This window comes from Anopheles ziemanni, chromosome 2 (assembly GCF_943734765.1).
Source record: "Anopheles ziemanni chromosome 2, idAnoZiCoDA_A2_x.2, whole genome shotgun sequence".
NCBI classification, from domain to species: domain Eukaryota; kingdom Metazoa; phylum Arthropoda; class Insecta; order Diptera; family Culicidae; genus Anopheles; species Anopheles ziemanni.
In genome coordinates this window covers 82,298,390-82,311,486 of record NC_080705.1, presented here as the reverse complement: position 1 = coordinate 82,311,486, position 13,097 = coordinate 82,298,390, and the positions used below count along the sequence as shown (strand labels likewise).

Here is a 13,097-nt window from a genome sequence, read left to right as displayed (position 1 = left end):
GTTTGCTAGTGATAGAGCAAACGTAATTTAGCAAACGTATTTTATTTTCTTTGCCTTATTTTAAATAAATGCTATAGCCTATGTGCAGCAGTCTTCCGCGTGTAGCTGCATATTTGCCAACGATCCGAACTCCTCTCCACACAAAGGACATGTGAACGGTCCTTTATTTGAAATATCCACCGTCGTGGATGTCGATGCGTTGGATTCAAGTCTAAAAGAGTGCAATAATACATTACATTGGTTTCCTACATTCCGTTATAATATTCCGAGCAGTCGGGCCCATACTTACACCGCGATTGCACGACGTAACTCGTTCACTTTGGCCGTACTACTGTTGAGGTTAGATCGCAAAGTGTCCCTTTCATTTTCGAGCTCACTGAGTCTATGTTGCAGCCGCAAAACTTCGACTTCTGCCAGTTTTCTACGATCTTCCGCGCCATTAATATCTCTTTTCAGCTAAAAGGTAAAAGGGACTCAATTTACTACTTATTTGCCACATTATCTAATCAAATGTAAGTACCTCGTTTATTGTGCTCTGATGGTGAGTAGATAGCTCACTTATCTCATTTTTCGATTTACTCAAATCTTCGGAGAATCGATTTGATTCGGAACGAAATTTCTCTTCCTGGTTCATCAACTCTGTCTTCAAACTATCGCGAACAGATGATAGATTTTCCAGCTCTGGGGAAACGAATAAAAAGCAAAAATGTATCAAACTTTGTAAATCCAGTTAAATAAAATTGTTTATCGTGCGGTATTTGATATGCTGATTAATGATATAAATAAACCTCTTGTAATTTTAATATTATTTTTAATAATTGACTTAAAAATAAGTACTTATACTTACCTTTCCTCATTATTAATAACGCATCTTCATTCTTTTTATGTTTATCTTCAATAGACTTCTTCTCCTGTGCCATCTATAAATTTAATATAATACTCTATGAAAAAAAAATTGAAAACATATGCCAAACGTTTCATACCTTTGAGAGGTCTTTCCCAATTTTCTTAAGTTCATCATTCAATCGAGCGACCTCAACACGGTGCTCTTCGGATTGTTTGGCCATTTTGTTGAGCAAACTTTCGCGGTTGCTTTGCGATTCCTTCAGTTCTGTTGTAGTTTAAAGAATTGAAAGAGTTTTTTTAAAGGTAATTTTGATAATTATAATCTTTACTTTTCCGCACACCAACCTGCCTTCAGGCTATCATAGCTGCTCCGGGCAGCCGCCAGTTGACCTTCGACCTACATAAGAGAGGTAAAAGTGTTTATTATTTTATTACAAATTACCGAGTCAAAAACGTACCTCCGACAGCTCTCCGAATTTTCTTTTCAACTGGATGTATTCTACAACGAAACACATTTACATTAGCGCGTGAGAAGTTAACATGGAGTGAAAATCATTACCATCCAGAAACATATCGGCCAGCTTTTCCAATACTTTGTTTTCCTTTCGTAACTAGGTTGCACATAGAAAAGTATTTAATAAAAATGATGTTCTGGCACCACCTGGCTTATCCAACTTACACGCTTGATTTCACCAGCATCAATAGACGAGTTGGGTTTCTCTTCATCTTTTGGAGCCCGAGTGGTTTTCTTACGGTCAGCAGTATTGACCGTGTTGGGTTGGGAATCTCTTTTCCGATTGTTAGTTTTCGCGGCCCTATTTGATGCCTCAAAATTGAAGTCAACTCTCCACTGCAACTTAGAACCTTTAAATATCACCGAAAGGTATATTTCCATGAATCATCATGAAATTGTGTATGCGCTTCACTCACCGAGAGGCCGCGTAACAACACCCATAAGACTCTTCAGTTTTTTCGCCACACCCTTTTCGGATTTCTGTAAACGTAACATGCACATATCAGCTACCGATTTAACTTCACATTACCATTCCTCTACCTTCGTTTTACCATCCGTAGTAGAATTTGAGGCAGAATCGTTTTCCTTCCGTTCGCCATCCTTTTGGTCGCTTTTTGATGCGGCGGATTCCGACGCGTTTGACTTTGTTTCGTCGTCAGCATCATTTTCTCCTTCTGCATCGGCATCCTCACTGCAATTTTCACTACCCTCGTCGGCATCGTCATCGGTGTCGCCGTCTTCGTCCGCAAAAAGAAAATCCCCAGCAATTTCCATTGCCGTCTCGGCACGTTGCAGTATTCTAGCGCTAGCCATTTGAAACGAATGATGATGTTCAACGCTGGGTGTTTCTGAAACTACTAAACGCAAGAAAACTGAGCAAGATACAATGCACTGAAATTTTGTTGCCTTCTGAAAATTCGTAAACTAATTTCCACGTCAGTGTATCATAAACACATTGATGTTCATCTCTGACTCAACCGGGATACGCATGCGTCCAAGCTGCTTTGCGCATCGAGATGAACCGAAAATAAACCAATCGAGAAATGACTGGTGCTGCTGGGAAAACTTAACGTGAAAATCTTAACGGTCTAGAAATGGCTTAGAAAAGATATCATGTAATATCAGTGGAACATATTACAAGCAATCAATCCACAAATAAGAGATATCAAAAAATTTAAATTTATTTGTTTTATAACGACCACACAATATTTATTATTTAAAAATTTTTTATTTAAAATTAAAAATTCGAGATACACTAAACTTTCGATTTAGAATAAATGTTATACCAATGTATCAGTGCAAGAACATGAAACTAATCCAGAACAAACTGGGCCTCGGAAAAGGCATATCTGACACCACAACAGCACCTCAAAATAAGCGAATTCTAGCAATTAAATTTGGATCTTTTGTTCGGTGTTTTAAACCTTTCAAAAATGTCATTTTTTTGTGTATATCTCCAAGCTACAGGAGAAAAACTTACTCTTACGTTAACCAAGGAAGTGAACGTTGCAAACATCTTCTAGCCATGGCAAATACAATTGTGGAAAACACCCAATGTATGTCATCATGCAAATTTGCGAAGAAAAAATTTAGAAGCATAAAACAACGAGCAATCTATTTTTGTACACATTGGCGTATGATTTATTACTACTTTCATTTTATTTCCTTTTTATTTTTAAATACGACACCGTCAATAACGAGACAGCAACATGTTGGTTTTGTTAATTTTTCATCTGGGCTTTTTTTCATCTGGGTTTTGTTTGTTCTTTGTTACGCATAGTTTGTTGTTTTCATTAATTTCTCTTGCCTTTAAAGCTACGAACGAAACGATCAAATCAAAACAGTACTAAACCGAGTTTTAATCGACAGTTTCCTACACTGGTTTCATGTTTTGATTTGTAAGGGAAAAATTTGAAAGAAAAAAACAGGACATTCTACACAAGCCATTACTTTTTCCCAAATGGCTTAAATTGTTACATTGGGTTGTATTTATGCACACAGGGAAGCATTCGGCCATTACACAGTTCATGATCGTCCATTAGGGATTGCATGTTATATAGGGGTTCTAGAAGTGTGTGGGGGAAATAGTTTTCGAAGATAACAACAGTAAGCATAAATTTGATAATATTTTCTAAACAAAAACTCTGGCAAGAAATTGAAGATAAATTTTAGATAAACGAGTTTTCAAGTAACGCAATTCTATTCTACTTTTTCATTGTGAATAAATTCAATCGGCTTTCCACGCACATGATATTGTGAACTATTCTTTTTTTATATATTTTATTAATCTAAAAAAATACAGTTTATCAGTACGTGATATTTTTGCAAACAAATTAACGTTGCCAAATGTCCGCTGCATGCAATATGTTTACCATATGAACCGTTCTTCCTTTACAAGTTGCGATAAGAAACGAGACGTAAGAAAAAAACATACCGAGGCTACGAACGTTGCAGATTGTTAAATAAAGGTGCTTGTAACCATTTATTTTACCCCTTGCTACAGCGTCACGAACCAACATTCCGGTTGATTAATGTATGATAAAATTATTATTAAATAAACAACTCTTAAAATGAAAATGACCAGCATTTTCTGTGGAGTACACGACGTACGTCGAAAGGCTACGCTAAAGATTTCGCCATCTGTTAAACAAGTGTTGTGGCGTGTTAAGGAAGAACTTCACGCACTTCATCAAGGAAAAGAAAGCTGAACTCTAGGATTTCATTTATTTTCCCGACCGTCAGCGCACTATTTTTGTTATTTCAAATCATTCCAGTTGCAATGGACGACTAACCGTTGGCTCCCGAAGAACTCTCCACCGAGTAAATAAGGTTGATTTCATTTAGAACAAATCAAGAAAAATTCAAATTGTACATCCAAAATTACACTCTGAACACTTCACAGTTAGCGAACAATTTTAAATTTTCAGTTTCAGTTCACCATACACGCGAAGATGTTGTCCTTTATAATGAGAAGAAGGTCGTGAAGGAAAAATATAGTGGGTATAAAAGAGGCAACTCTTGTTTCGGTACAACTGTACTCAATACTTCAAAACACTACCACTTACTATTAAGAGCTAAAACTTCAACATCATTCTTTCGAAAAAAGATGGCCATATGAAAAGAAAACATATCCGACAAACCGAAAAGTACGTTTGCAACAAAGAAATGTACCAAATTTATTAAATTATCAAACAATCCATCCATCCAGTGAGTCAGTCATCTACATCTGCCAAGTGTAGCATTATTCTAGCTCTGCACTACACTTGTGATACACCAAAGGTGGCTCACCGAACGAAATAGCTTCAGAAAAGTTATTCAGAAAAGGATTAAGGAAGGGATAATTATTGTTTGAGCTGCTAATATTAGTTGCGATACTGCGAACTGCCGAACTGAAAGATAAAAAAATATACATTTGACATAAAATATAATTACATACTTTTCGTCTAGACTTATCATCTGTAAGTACCCTTTTCACCTCATTCTCATATTGAGTGCACAGGTTACGTTTCTCACATTCAAGTTGCTTTACTTCTGCTGAGAGTCGATTCACTTCTGTTTCCGCCAGATTTCTACGATAATCCAAATCCGTATTTGTGGTTTGGAGCTGAAAGGTAAAATAAACACCATTTATTACTATTTTTCTTGTGGACTTATCATTTACAATTACATTATAAACTGTACGCTGATGTTCATTGATAAGGACAGTCTTCTCCTGTTTTATTTTTTTTAAATCCGTGTTTAGTCGATCCACTTCTGCTTCTGCCGTCTGTTTACGATTCTGTACATCTTTAATTCTTCGTTCGAACTAAAAGGAAAAATAAACACATTGTATTGCTTACAATTTCTTATGAACTTGTCACTTGTAGCTACCTCGTTCACTTTGTACTGATGTTGAGAGGTCAACTGACTTTTTTCTTCTTGAGCTTTCCGCAAATCTTCGGTGAGACGATTCATTTCGGAGTAATGATTCTCTTCATTCGTAATTAGTTCAGCCTTCAGTTTTTCAAGCTCTTGGGAGTCGAATAAAAAGTAAAGATTTATAAAACTTTGCAAATTTACTGAAGAAAATATGATGGAATATACCTGCTCTACGTAGCGTATCGGTTATGATGATCAATGGGAAGAACAATTTTACTGTTACTAGCAGATTGTTTCTAAAACGTGTCTAGCAAATATACTTACCTTCCTTCATTGATGATAATGCATCTTCGTTCAGTTTATATTTATCTTCAAAGGATTTCTTCTCCTGTTCCATCTATAAATTTAAACGAATACTCAATGAACGTGAAGAAATTTGAAACAAACTTGCATTACTTTTCATACCGTTAAGAGGTCTTTGGCCGTTTTCTTAAGCTCTTCATTCAATCGATCGACCTCAACACAGTGTTCCTCGGATTGTTTGTCAATTTTGTTGAGCAAACTTTCTCGGTTGTTTTGCAATTCCTTCAATTCTATTGGTGCATAAAAAAATTATGTAGATATGTTTTCTTTGCTTACTTACTGTTAGTAATACGATTGGGGGGTCCGCGACAGCCGAGCGGTAGCGCCGGTTAGAAAAACGGCCCATGAGCGCCGGGGCTCACCACCTCGACGGCGTGGGTTCGAATCCCAACCGAGACCGGACCCTCCCCTGTACGAGAGGACTGACTATCCACGTACGTACAACAGGGAAACAAGTCTCGTAAGCCCTTAACGGGCAGGCATGACCAAGAGGTCGTTTACGCCAAGAAGAAGAAGAATACGAATAACGAGACAGCAACAACTTAAAAACAAGCAGCTCAGGAATGTTGAGAAAATAACTCATTTACAAGGAAATTCTTATTGCTGGCTAGTCAACGGTTCTAACATCTACACTTACTAACCTGCTTTCAAGCTATCATAACAGCTCCGGGTAGCCGCCAGTTGACCTCCCACCTACATTGGATAGATAAAAGTGTTTACTTAACTCATAATGGACAAATTACTTAGAAGCTCGAATCAATCTACATTGATGTATCAAAACATTACCTCCGAGAGTTCTCCGATTCTTGTTTTCATCTGGATGTATTCTGCAATGACAATAATTTATTTTAGCTAGTGGGTAGCAAAAGTGTGGTTAAAAACTTTACCGTTCAGAAATTTGTCAGCCAGTTTTTCCAGTCGCTTATTTTCCTTTCGCAACTTCATTTCACAAAAAATATATACAAACATGATAATTATGTTCAGTCTTCGGTAATCGAATAATTATTTAGCTTACACGCTCGACTACAGCTGCATCAATAGACGAATTGGTTTTCTCTTCTTCTTTCGGTGGTCGAGAAGTTTGCTTTCGATTTCCAGCATTATCCGAGTTGGGCTGAGAATCCCTGTTCGATGCCTTAATGTTTAAGCCAGCTTCCCACTGCAACTTTGAAGCTTTAAAAACCACACAATGAGTCATTTTCATGAATCATTCCTAGGACGGTTCACTCACCGCTAGGCCGCATAACACCTCCTACGAAATTTTTCAGTTTGTTCACCAAACCCTTTTCAGATTTCTGTGAATACAATTGGCGCTCATCAGCTACCGATTTAACTTCACATTACCATTCCTCTACCTTCGTTTTACCATCCTTAGTAGAATTTGACGTTGAAGCGGTTTCGTCCTGTTTGTGATCATTTTGCTCACTTTTTCCTTGCCGTCTCGGCACGTTGCAGTATTTTAGCGCTAGCCATTTTAAAAGGAGTAGTAATGTTCAACGTAGGATGTTTTTCAAACAACTAACCAGAAGATATCCGGACCAATGTCTTATAAACAAATCGATGTTCATCTCTGACTCAACCGGGATACGTCCGCATGCGTCCTAGCTGCTTTGCGCATCGAGATGAACCGAAAATAAACCAGTCGAGAAATGACTGGTGCTGCTGAGAAAACTTAACGTGAAAATGCCAACGGTCTAGAAAAAGGCTTAGAAAAGATATCATGTAATATTAGTGGAACATATTAGGTACAAACAATCAATCCGCGAATAATGGATATCAAAAAGTTTAAATATATTTGTTTTATAACGACCACACATCATCATTAAAAATTCAATAAACGATCCTACTAATCTAATCTTATAAAAACAAATCCAGAACAAACTGGGCATCGGAAAAATTGGTATATCTGACATCACAACAGCACCTCAAAATAAGCGAATTGTAGCGATTAAAAAAATTCAATCTTTTGTTCGGTGTTTCAAATCTTTTAAAAATGTTATATTTTACTTAAACCTCAAAACTACCCGAGAAAAGCTTACTCTTACATAAAACATACGTTAACCAAGGAAGTGAACGTTGCAAACATCTAGCCATGGCAAATACAATTGTGGAAAACACCCAATTTATGTCATCATGTAAATTTGCGAAGAAAAAATTTAGAAGCATAAAACAACGAGCAATCTATTTTTGTACACATTGGCGTATGATTTATTACTACTTTCATTTTATTTCCTTTTTATTTTTAAATACGACACCTTCAATAACGAGACAGCAACATGTTGGTTTTGTTAATTCTTTTTTTTCATCTGGGTTTTGTTTGTTCTTTGTTACGCATAGTTTGTTGTTTTCATTAATTTCTCTTGCCTTTAAAGCTACGAACGAAACGATCAAATAAAAACAGTACTAAACCGAGTTTTAATCGACAGTTTCCTACACTGGTTTCATGTTTTGATTTGTAAGGGAAAAATTTGAAAGAAAAAAACAGGACATTCTACACAAGCCATTACTTTTTTTCCAAATGGCTTAAATTGTTACATTGGGTTGTATTTATGCACACAGGGAAGCATTCGGCCATTACACAGTTCATGATCGTCCATTAGGGATTGCATGTTATATAGGGGTTCTAGAAGTGTGTGGGGGAAATAGTTTTCGAAGATAACAACAGTAAGCATAAATTTGATAATATTTTCTAAACAAAAACTCTGGCAAGAAATTGAACATAGTTTTTAGATAAACGAGTTTTCAAGTATTCGCAATTCTATTATACTTTTTCATTGTGAATAAATTCAATCGGCTTTCCACGCACATGATATTGTGAACTATTTTTTTATATATATTTTATTCATCTAAAAAAATACAGTTGATCAGTACGTGATATTTTTGCAAACAAATTAACGTTGCCAAATGTCCACTGCATGCAATATGTTTACCATATGAACCGTTCTTCCTTTACAAGGTGCCATAAGAAACGAGACGTAAGAAGAAAACATACCGAGGATACGAACGTTGCAGATTGTTAAATAAAGGTGCTTTTAACCATTTATTTTATCCCTTGCTACAGCGTCACGAACCAACATTCCGGTTGATTAATGTATGATAAAATTATTATTAAATAAACAACTCTTAAAATGAAAATGGCCAGCATTTTCTGTGGAGTACACGACGTACGTCGAAAGGCTACGCTAAAGATTTACTCGCCATCTGTTAAACAAGTGTTGATACAGCATGCGTCAACTAGTGTCTCAAACCATGTGGCGTGTTAAGGAAGAACTTCACGCACTTCATCAAGGAAAAGAAAGCTGAACTCTAGGATCTCATTTATTTTCCCGACCGTCAGCGCACTACTTTTGTTATTTCAAATCATTCCAGTTGCAATGGACGACTAACTGTTGGCTCCCGAAGGACTCTCCACCGAGCAAATAAGTTTGATTTCATTTAGAACAAATCAAGAAAAATTCAAATTGTACATCCAAAATTACACACTGAACACTTCACAGCGAACAATTCTAAATTTTCAGTTTCAGTTCACCATACACGCGAAGATGTTGTCCTTTATAATGAGAAGAAGGTCGTGAAGGAGAAATATAGTGGGTATAAAAGAGGCAACTCTTGTTTCGGTACAACTGTACTCAATACTGCAAAACACTACCACTTACTATTAACAGCTAAAACTTCCACATCATTCTTTCGAAAAAAGATGGCCATATGAAAAGAAAACATATCCGACAAACCGAAAACTACGTTAGCAACAAAGAAATGTACCAAATTTATTAAATTATCAAACAATCCATCCATCCAGTGAGTCAGTCATCTACATCTGCCAAGTGTAGCATTATTCTAGCTCTGCACTACACTTGTGGTACACTAAACTCACCTGCCTAGGTGGCTCACCGAACGAAATAGCTTCAGAAAAGTTATTCAGAAAAGGATTAAGGAAGGGATAATTATTGTTTGAGCTGCTAATATTGGTTGCGATATTGCGCCTGTCTAAGCTGTTCGTTGAGCTGAAAGATAAAAAAATATACAATTTACATAAAATATAATCACATACTTTTCGTCTGGACTTATCATCTGTAAGTACCCTGTTCACTTCATCCTCATATTGACTGGACAGGTTACGTTTCTCATATTCAAGTTGCTTTACTTTTGCTGAGAGTCGATTCACTTCTGTTTCCGCCAGATTTCTACGATAATCCAAATCTGTATTTGTGGTTTGGAGCTGAAAGGTAAAATAAACACCATTTATTACTATTTTTCTTGTGGACTTGTCATTTACAATTACATTATAAACTGTACGCTGATGTTCATTGATAAGGACAGTTTTCTCCTGTTTTATTTTTTTTAAATCCGTGTTTAGTCGATTCACTTCTGCTTCTGCCGTCTGTTTACGATTCTGTACATCCTTAATTCTTTGTTCGAACTAAAAGGCAAAATAAACACATTGTATTGCTTACAATTTCTTATGAACTTGTCACTTGTAGCTACCTCCTTCACTTTGTACTGATGTTGAGAGGTCAACTGACTTTTTTCTTCTTCAGCTTTCCGCAAATCTTCGGTGAGACGATTCATTTCGGAGTAATGATTCTCTACATTCGTAATTTGTTCAGCCTTCAGTTTTTCAAGCTCTTGGGAATCGAATAAAAAGTAAAGATTTATAAAACTTTGCAAATTTACTGAAGAAAATAGGATGGAATATACCTGCTCTGCGTAGCGTATCGGTTATGATGATCAATGGGAAGAACAATTTTACTGTTACTAGCAGATTGTTTCTAAAACGTGTCTAGCAAATATACTTACCTTCCTTCATTGATGATAATGCATCTTCGTTCAGTTTATATTTATCTTCAAAGGATTTCTTCTCCTGTTCCATCTATAAATTTAAAAGAATACTTAATGAACGTGAAGAAATTTGAAACAAACTTGCATAACTTTTCATACCATTAAGAGGTCTTTGGCCGTTTTCTTAAGCTCTTCATTCAATCGATTGAACTCAACACAGTGTTCCTCGGATTGTTTGTCAATTTTGTTGAGCAAACTTTCTCGGTTGTTTTGGGATTCCTTCAATTCTATTGTGCATAAAAAAAATATGTAGATATGTTTTCTTTGCTTGCTTACTGTTAGTAATCCGGTATCTTAAAAACAAGCAACTCAGGAATATTGGCAAAATAACTCATTTGTAAGGAAATTCTAATTGCCTGCTAGTCAACGGTTCTTACTAACCTGATCTACACTTACTAACCTGCTTTCAAGCTATCATAACAGCTCCGGGTAGCCGCCAGTTGACCTCCCACCTACATTGGATAGATAAAAGTGTTTACTTAACTCATAATGGACAAATTACTTGCAAGCTTTAATCAATCTACATTGATGTATCAAAACATTACCTCAGACAGTTCTCCGATTCTTGTTTTCAACTGGATGATTTCTGCAATGACAATAATTTATTTTAGCTAGTGGATAGCAAAAGTGGGGTTAAAAACTTTACCGTTCAGAAATTTGTCAGCCAGTTTTTCCAGTCGCTTATTTTCCTTTCGCAACTTCATTTCAAAAAAAATAAATACAAAAATGATAATTATGTTCAGCCTTCGGTAATCGAATTATTATTCAGCTTACACGTTTGATTTCAGCTGTATCAATAGGCGAATTGATTTTCTCTTCATCTTTCGGTGGTCGAGAAGTTTGCTTTCGATTTCCAGCATTATCCGAGTTGGGCTGAGAATCCCTGTTCGATGCCTTAATGTTTAAGCCGGCTTCCCACTGCAACTTTGAAGCTTTAAATACCACACAATGAGTCATTTTCATGAATCATTCCTAGGACGGTTCACTCACCGCTAGGCCGCATAACACCTCCTACGTAATTTTTCAGTTTGTTCACCAAACCCTTTTCAGATTTCTGTGAATACAATTGGCGCTCATCAGCAACCGATTTAACTTCACATTACCATTCCTCTACCTTCGTTTTACCATCCTTAGTAGAATTTGAGGTTGAAGCGGTTTCGTCCTGTTTGTGATCATTTTGCTCACTTTTTGATTCACACACAGATTCAGATGCGTTTGACTTTGTTGCGTCGTCAGCTTCATCCTCTCCCTCTCCTCGTTCTTCGTCGGCATCCTCACTGCACGGCATGTTTTCACTGCCCTCGTCGGCATCGTCGTCGTCATCTTCGTCCGACACTAGAAAATCCTCACCAATTTCCATTGCCGTCTCGGCACGTTGCAGTATTTTAGCACTAGCCATTTTAAAAGGAGTAGTAATGTTCAACGTAGGATGTTTTTCAAACAACTAACCAGAAGATATCCGGACCAATGTCTTATAAACAAATTGATGTTCATCTCTGACTCAACCGGGATACGCATGCGTCCTAGCTGCTTTGCGCATCGAGATGAACCGAAAATAAACCAATCGGAAAATGACTGGTGCTGCTGGGAAAACTTAACGTGAAAATGCCAACGGTCTAGAAAAAGGCTTAGAAAAGGTATCATGTAATATCAGTGGAACATATTAGGTACAAACAATCAATCCACGAATAATGGATATCAAAAAGTTTAAATATATTTGTTTTATAACGACCACACATCATCATTAAAAATTCAATAAACGATCCTACTAATCTAATCTTATAAAAACAAATCCAGAACAAACTGGGCATCGGAAAAATTGGTATATCTGACATCACAACAGCACCTCAAAATAAGCGAATTCTTACTTACTTACTTATGTGGCGCTACAACCGCTGAGCGGTCTTGGCCTGACGAAGCTCCATCCGAAACCGCTCACGGTCGCTCGCCACGCTGGTCCAATTCCGTATCCCGGCTTTATTGGCGGCTTCGTCTACTCCATCCTTCCATCTCAATTTAGGCCTACCACGCCTCCTCTGTCCTTGGGGACAGCCTAAAAGGACTTTACGGGCTGGGTCGTCCGGTGCCATTCTCATGACATGACCAGCCCACCGGAGCCTGGCGAGTCTAATTCGCTGTACGACAGTAAGGTCACCGTACAGCTCGTAGAGCTCGTCGTTATAGCGGCTCCTACATTGTCCCTCCTCACATACGGGGCCAAAAATCCTCCTGAGCATCTTCCTCTCGAACACGGCTAAGAGGGTTTCGTCAGATTTGGACAGAGTCCATGTCTCGGAGGCGTATGTGAGCACTGGTACTATGAATGTTCGGTATAGTCCCAGCTTCGACTGTCTTGACAGGTATCGTGAGTGGAAGAGATTTCTCAGACTGTAATACGACCGGTTGGCTGCCAGCACCCTAGCGCGAATTTCATCTTCAATGTTGTTGTCGGTGCTGACCTTTGACCCAAGATAGGTGAAATTTTGGACGACTTCAAAAGTGCGTTCACCTACTTGTACGTCACCCCCGCGTAGGCTTTCGGCAATTGTTGGCAGGGCCGCTGATGGTGCCACCATCATCTTGGTTTTCCCCTCGTTTATCTGCAGCCCAAGGTTATTCGCCGCTTGCTCGATCCTTTGGTATGCTTCTGCTACATAGGAGAGCCTTCTACCAATAA

The 13,097-nt window shown here is 37.6% G+C and overlaps 1 protein-coding gene across 1 annotated transcript; it reads right to left on the bottom strand.

The window, feature by feature from the left end:
• Positions 1-78: 78 nt before the first annotated feature.
• Positions 79-11,819, bottom strand: LOC131294548 (serine-aspartate repeat-containing protein F-like). The gene is made up of 16 exons (XM_058322593.1): positions 11,535-11,819; positions 10,379-10,451; positions 10,067-10,206; positions 5,543-5,615; positions 5,200-5,370; positions 1,901-2,214; positions 1,777-1,840; positions 1,526-1,710; positions 1,406-1,457; positions 1,305-1,345; positions 1,192-1,243; positions 984-1,111; positions 848-920; positions 521-681; positions 290-456; positions 79-211 (listed from the first exon to the last, which is right to left on the bottom strand). Exons 1-16 carry the CDS (start codon positions 11,817-11,819, stop codon positions 79-81), a joined length of 2,112 nt encoding a protein of 703 aa, XP_058178576.1.
• Between the last annotated feature and the right edge of the window lie 1,278 nt (positions 11,820-13,097).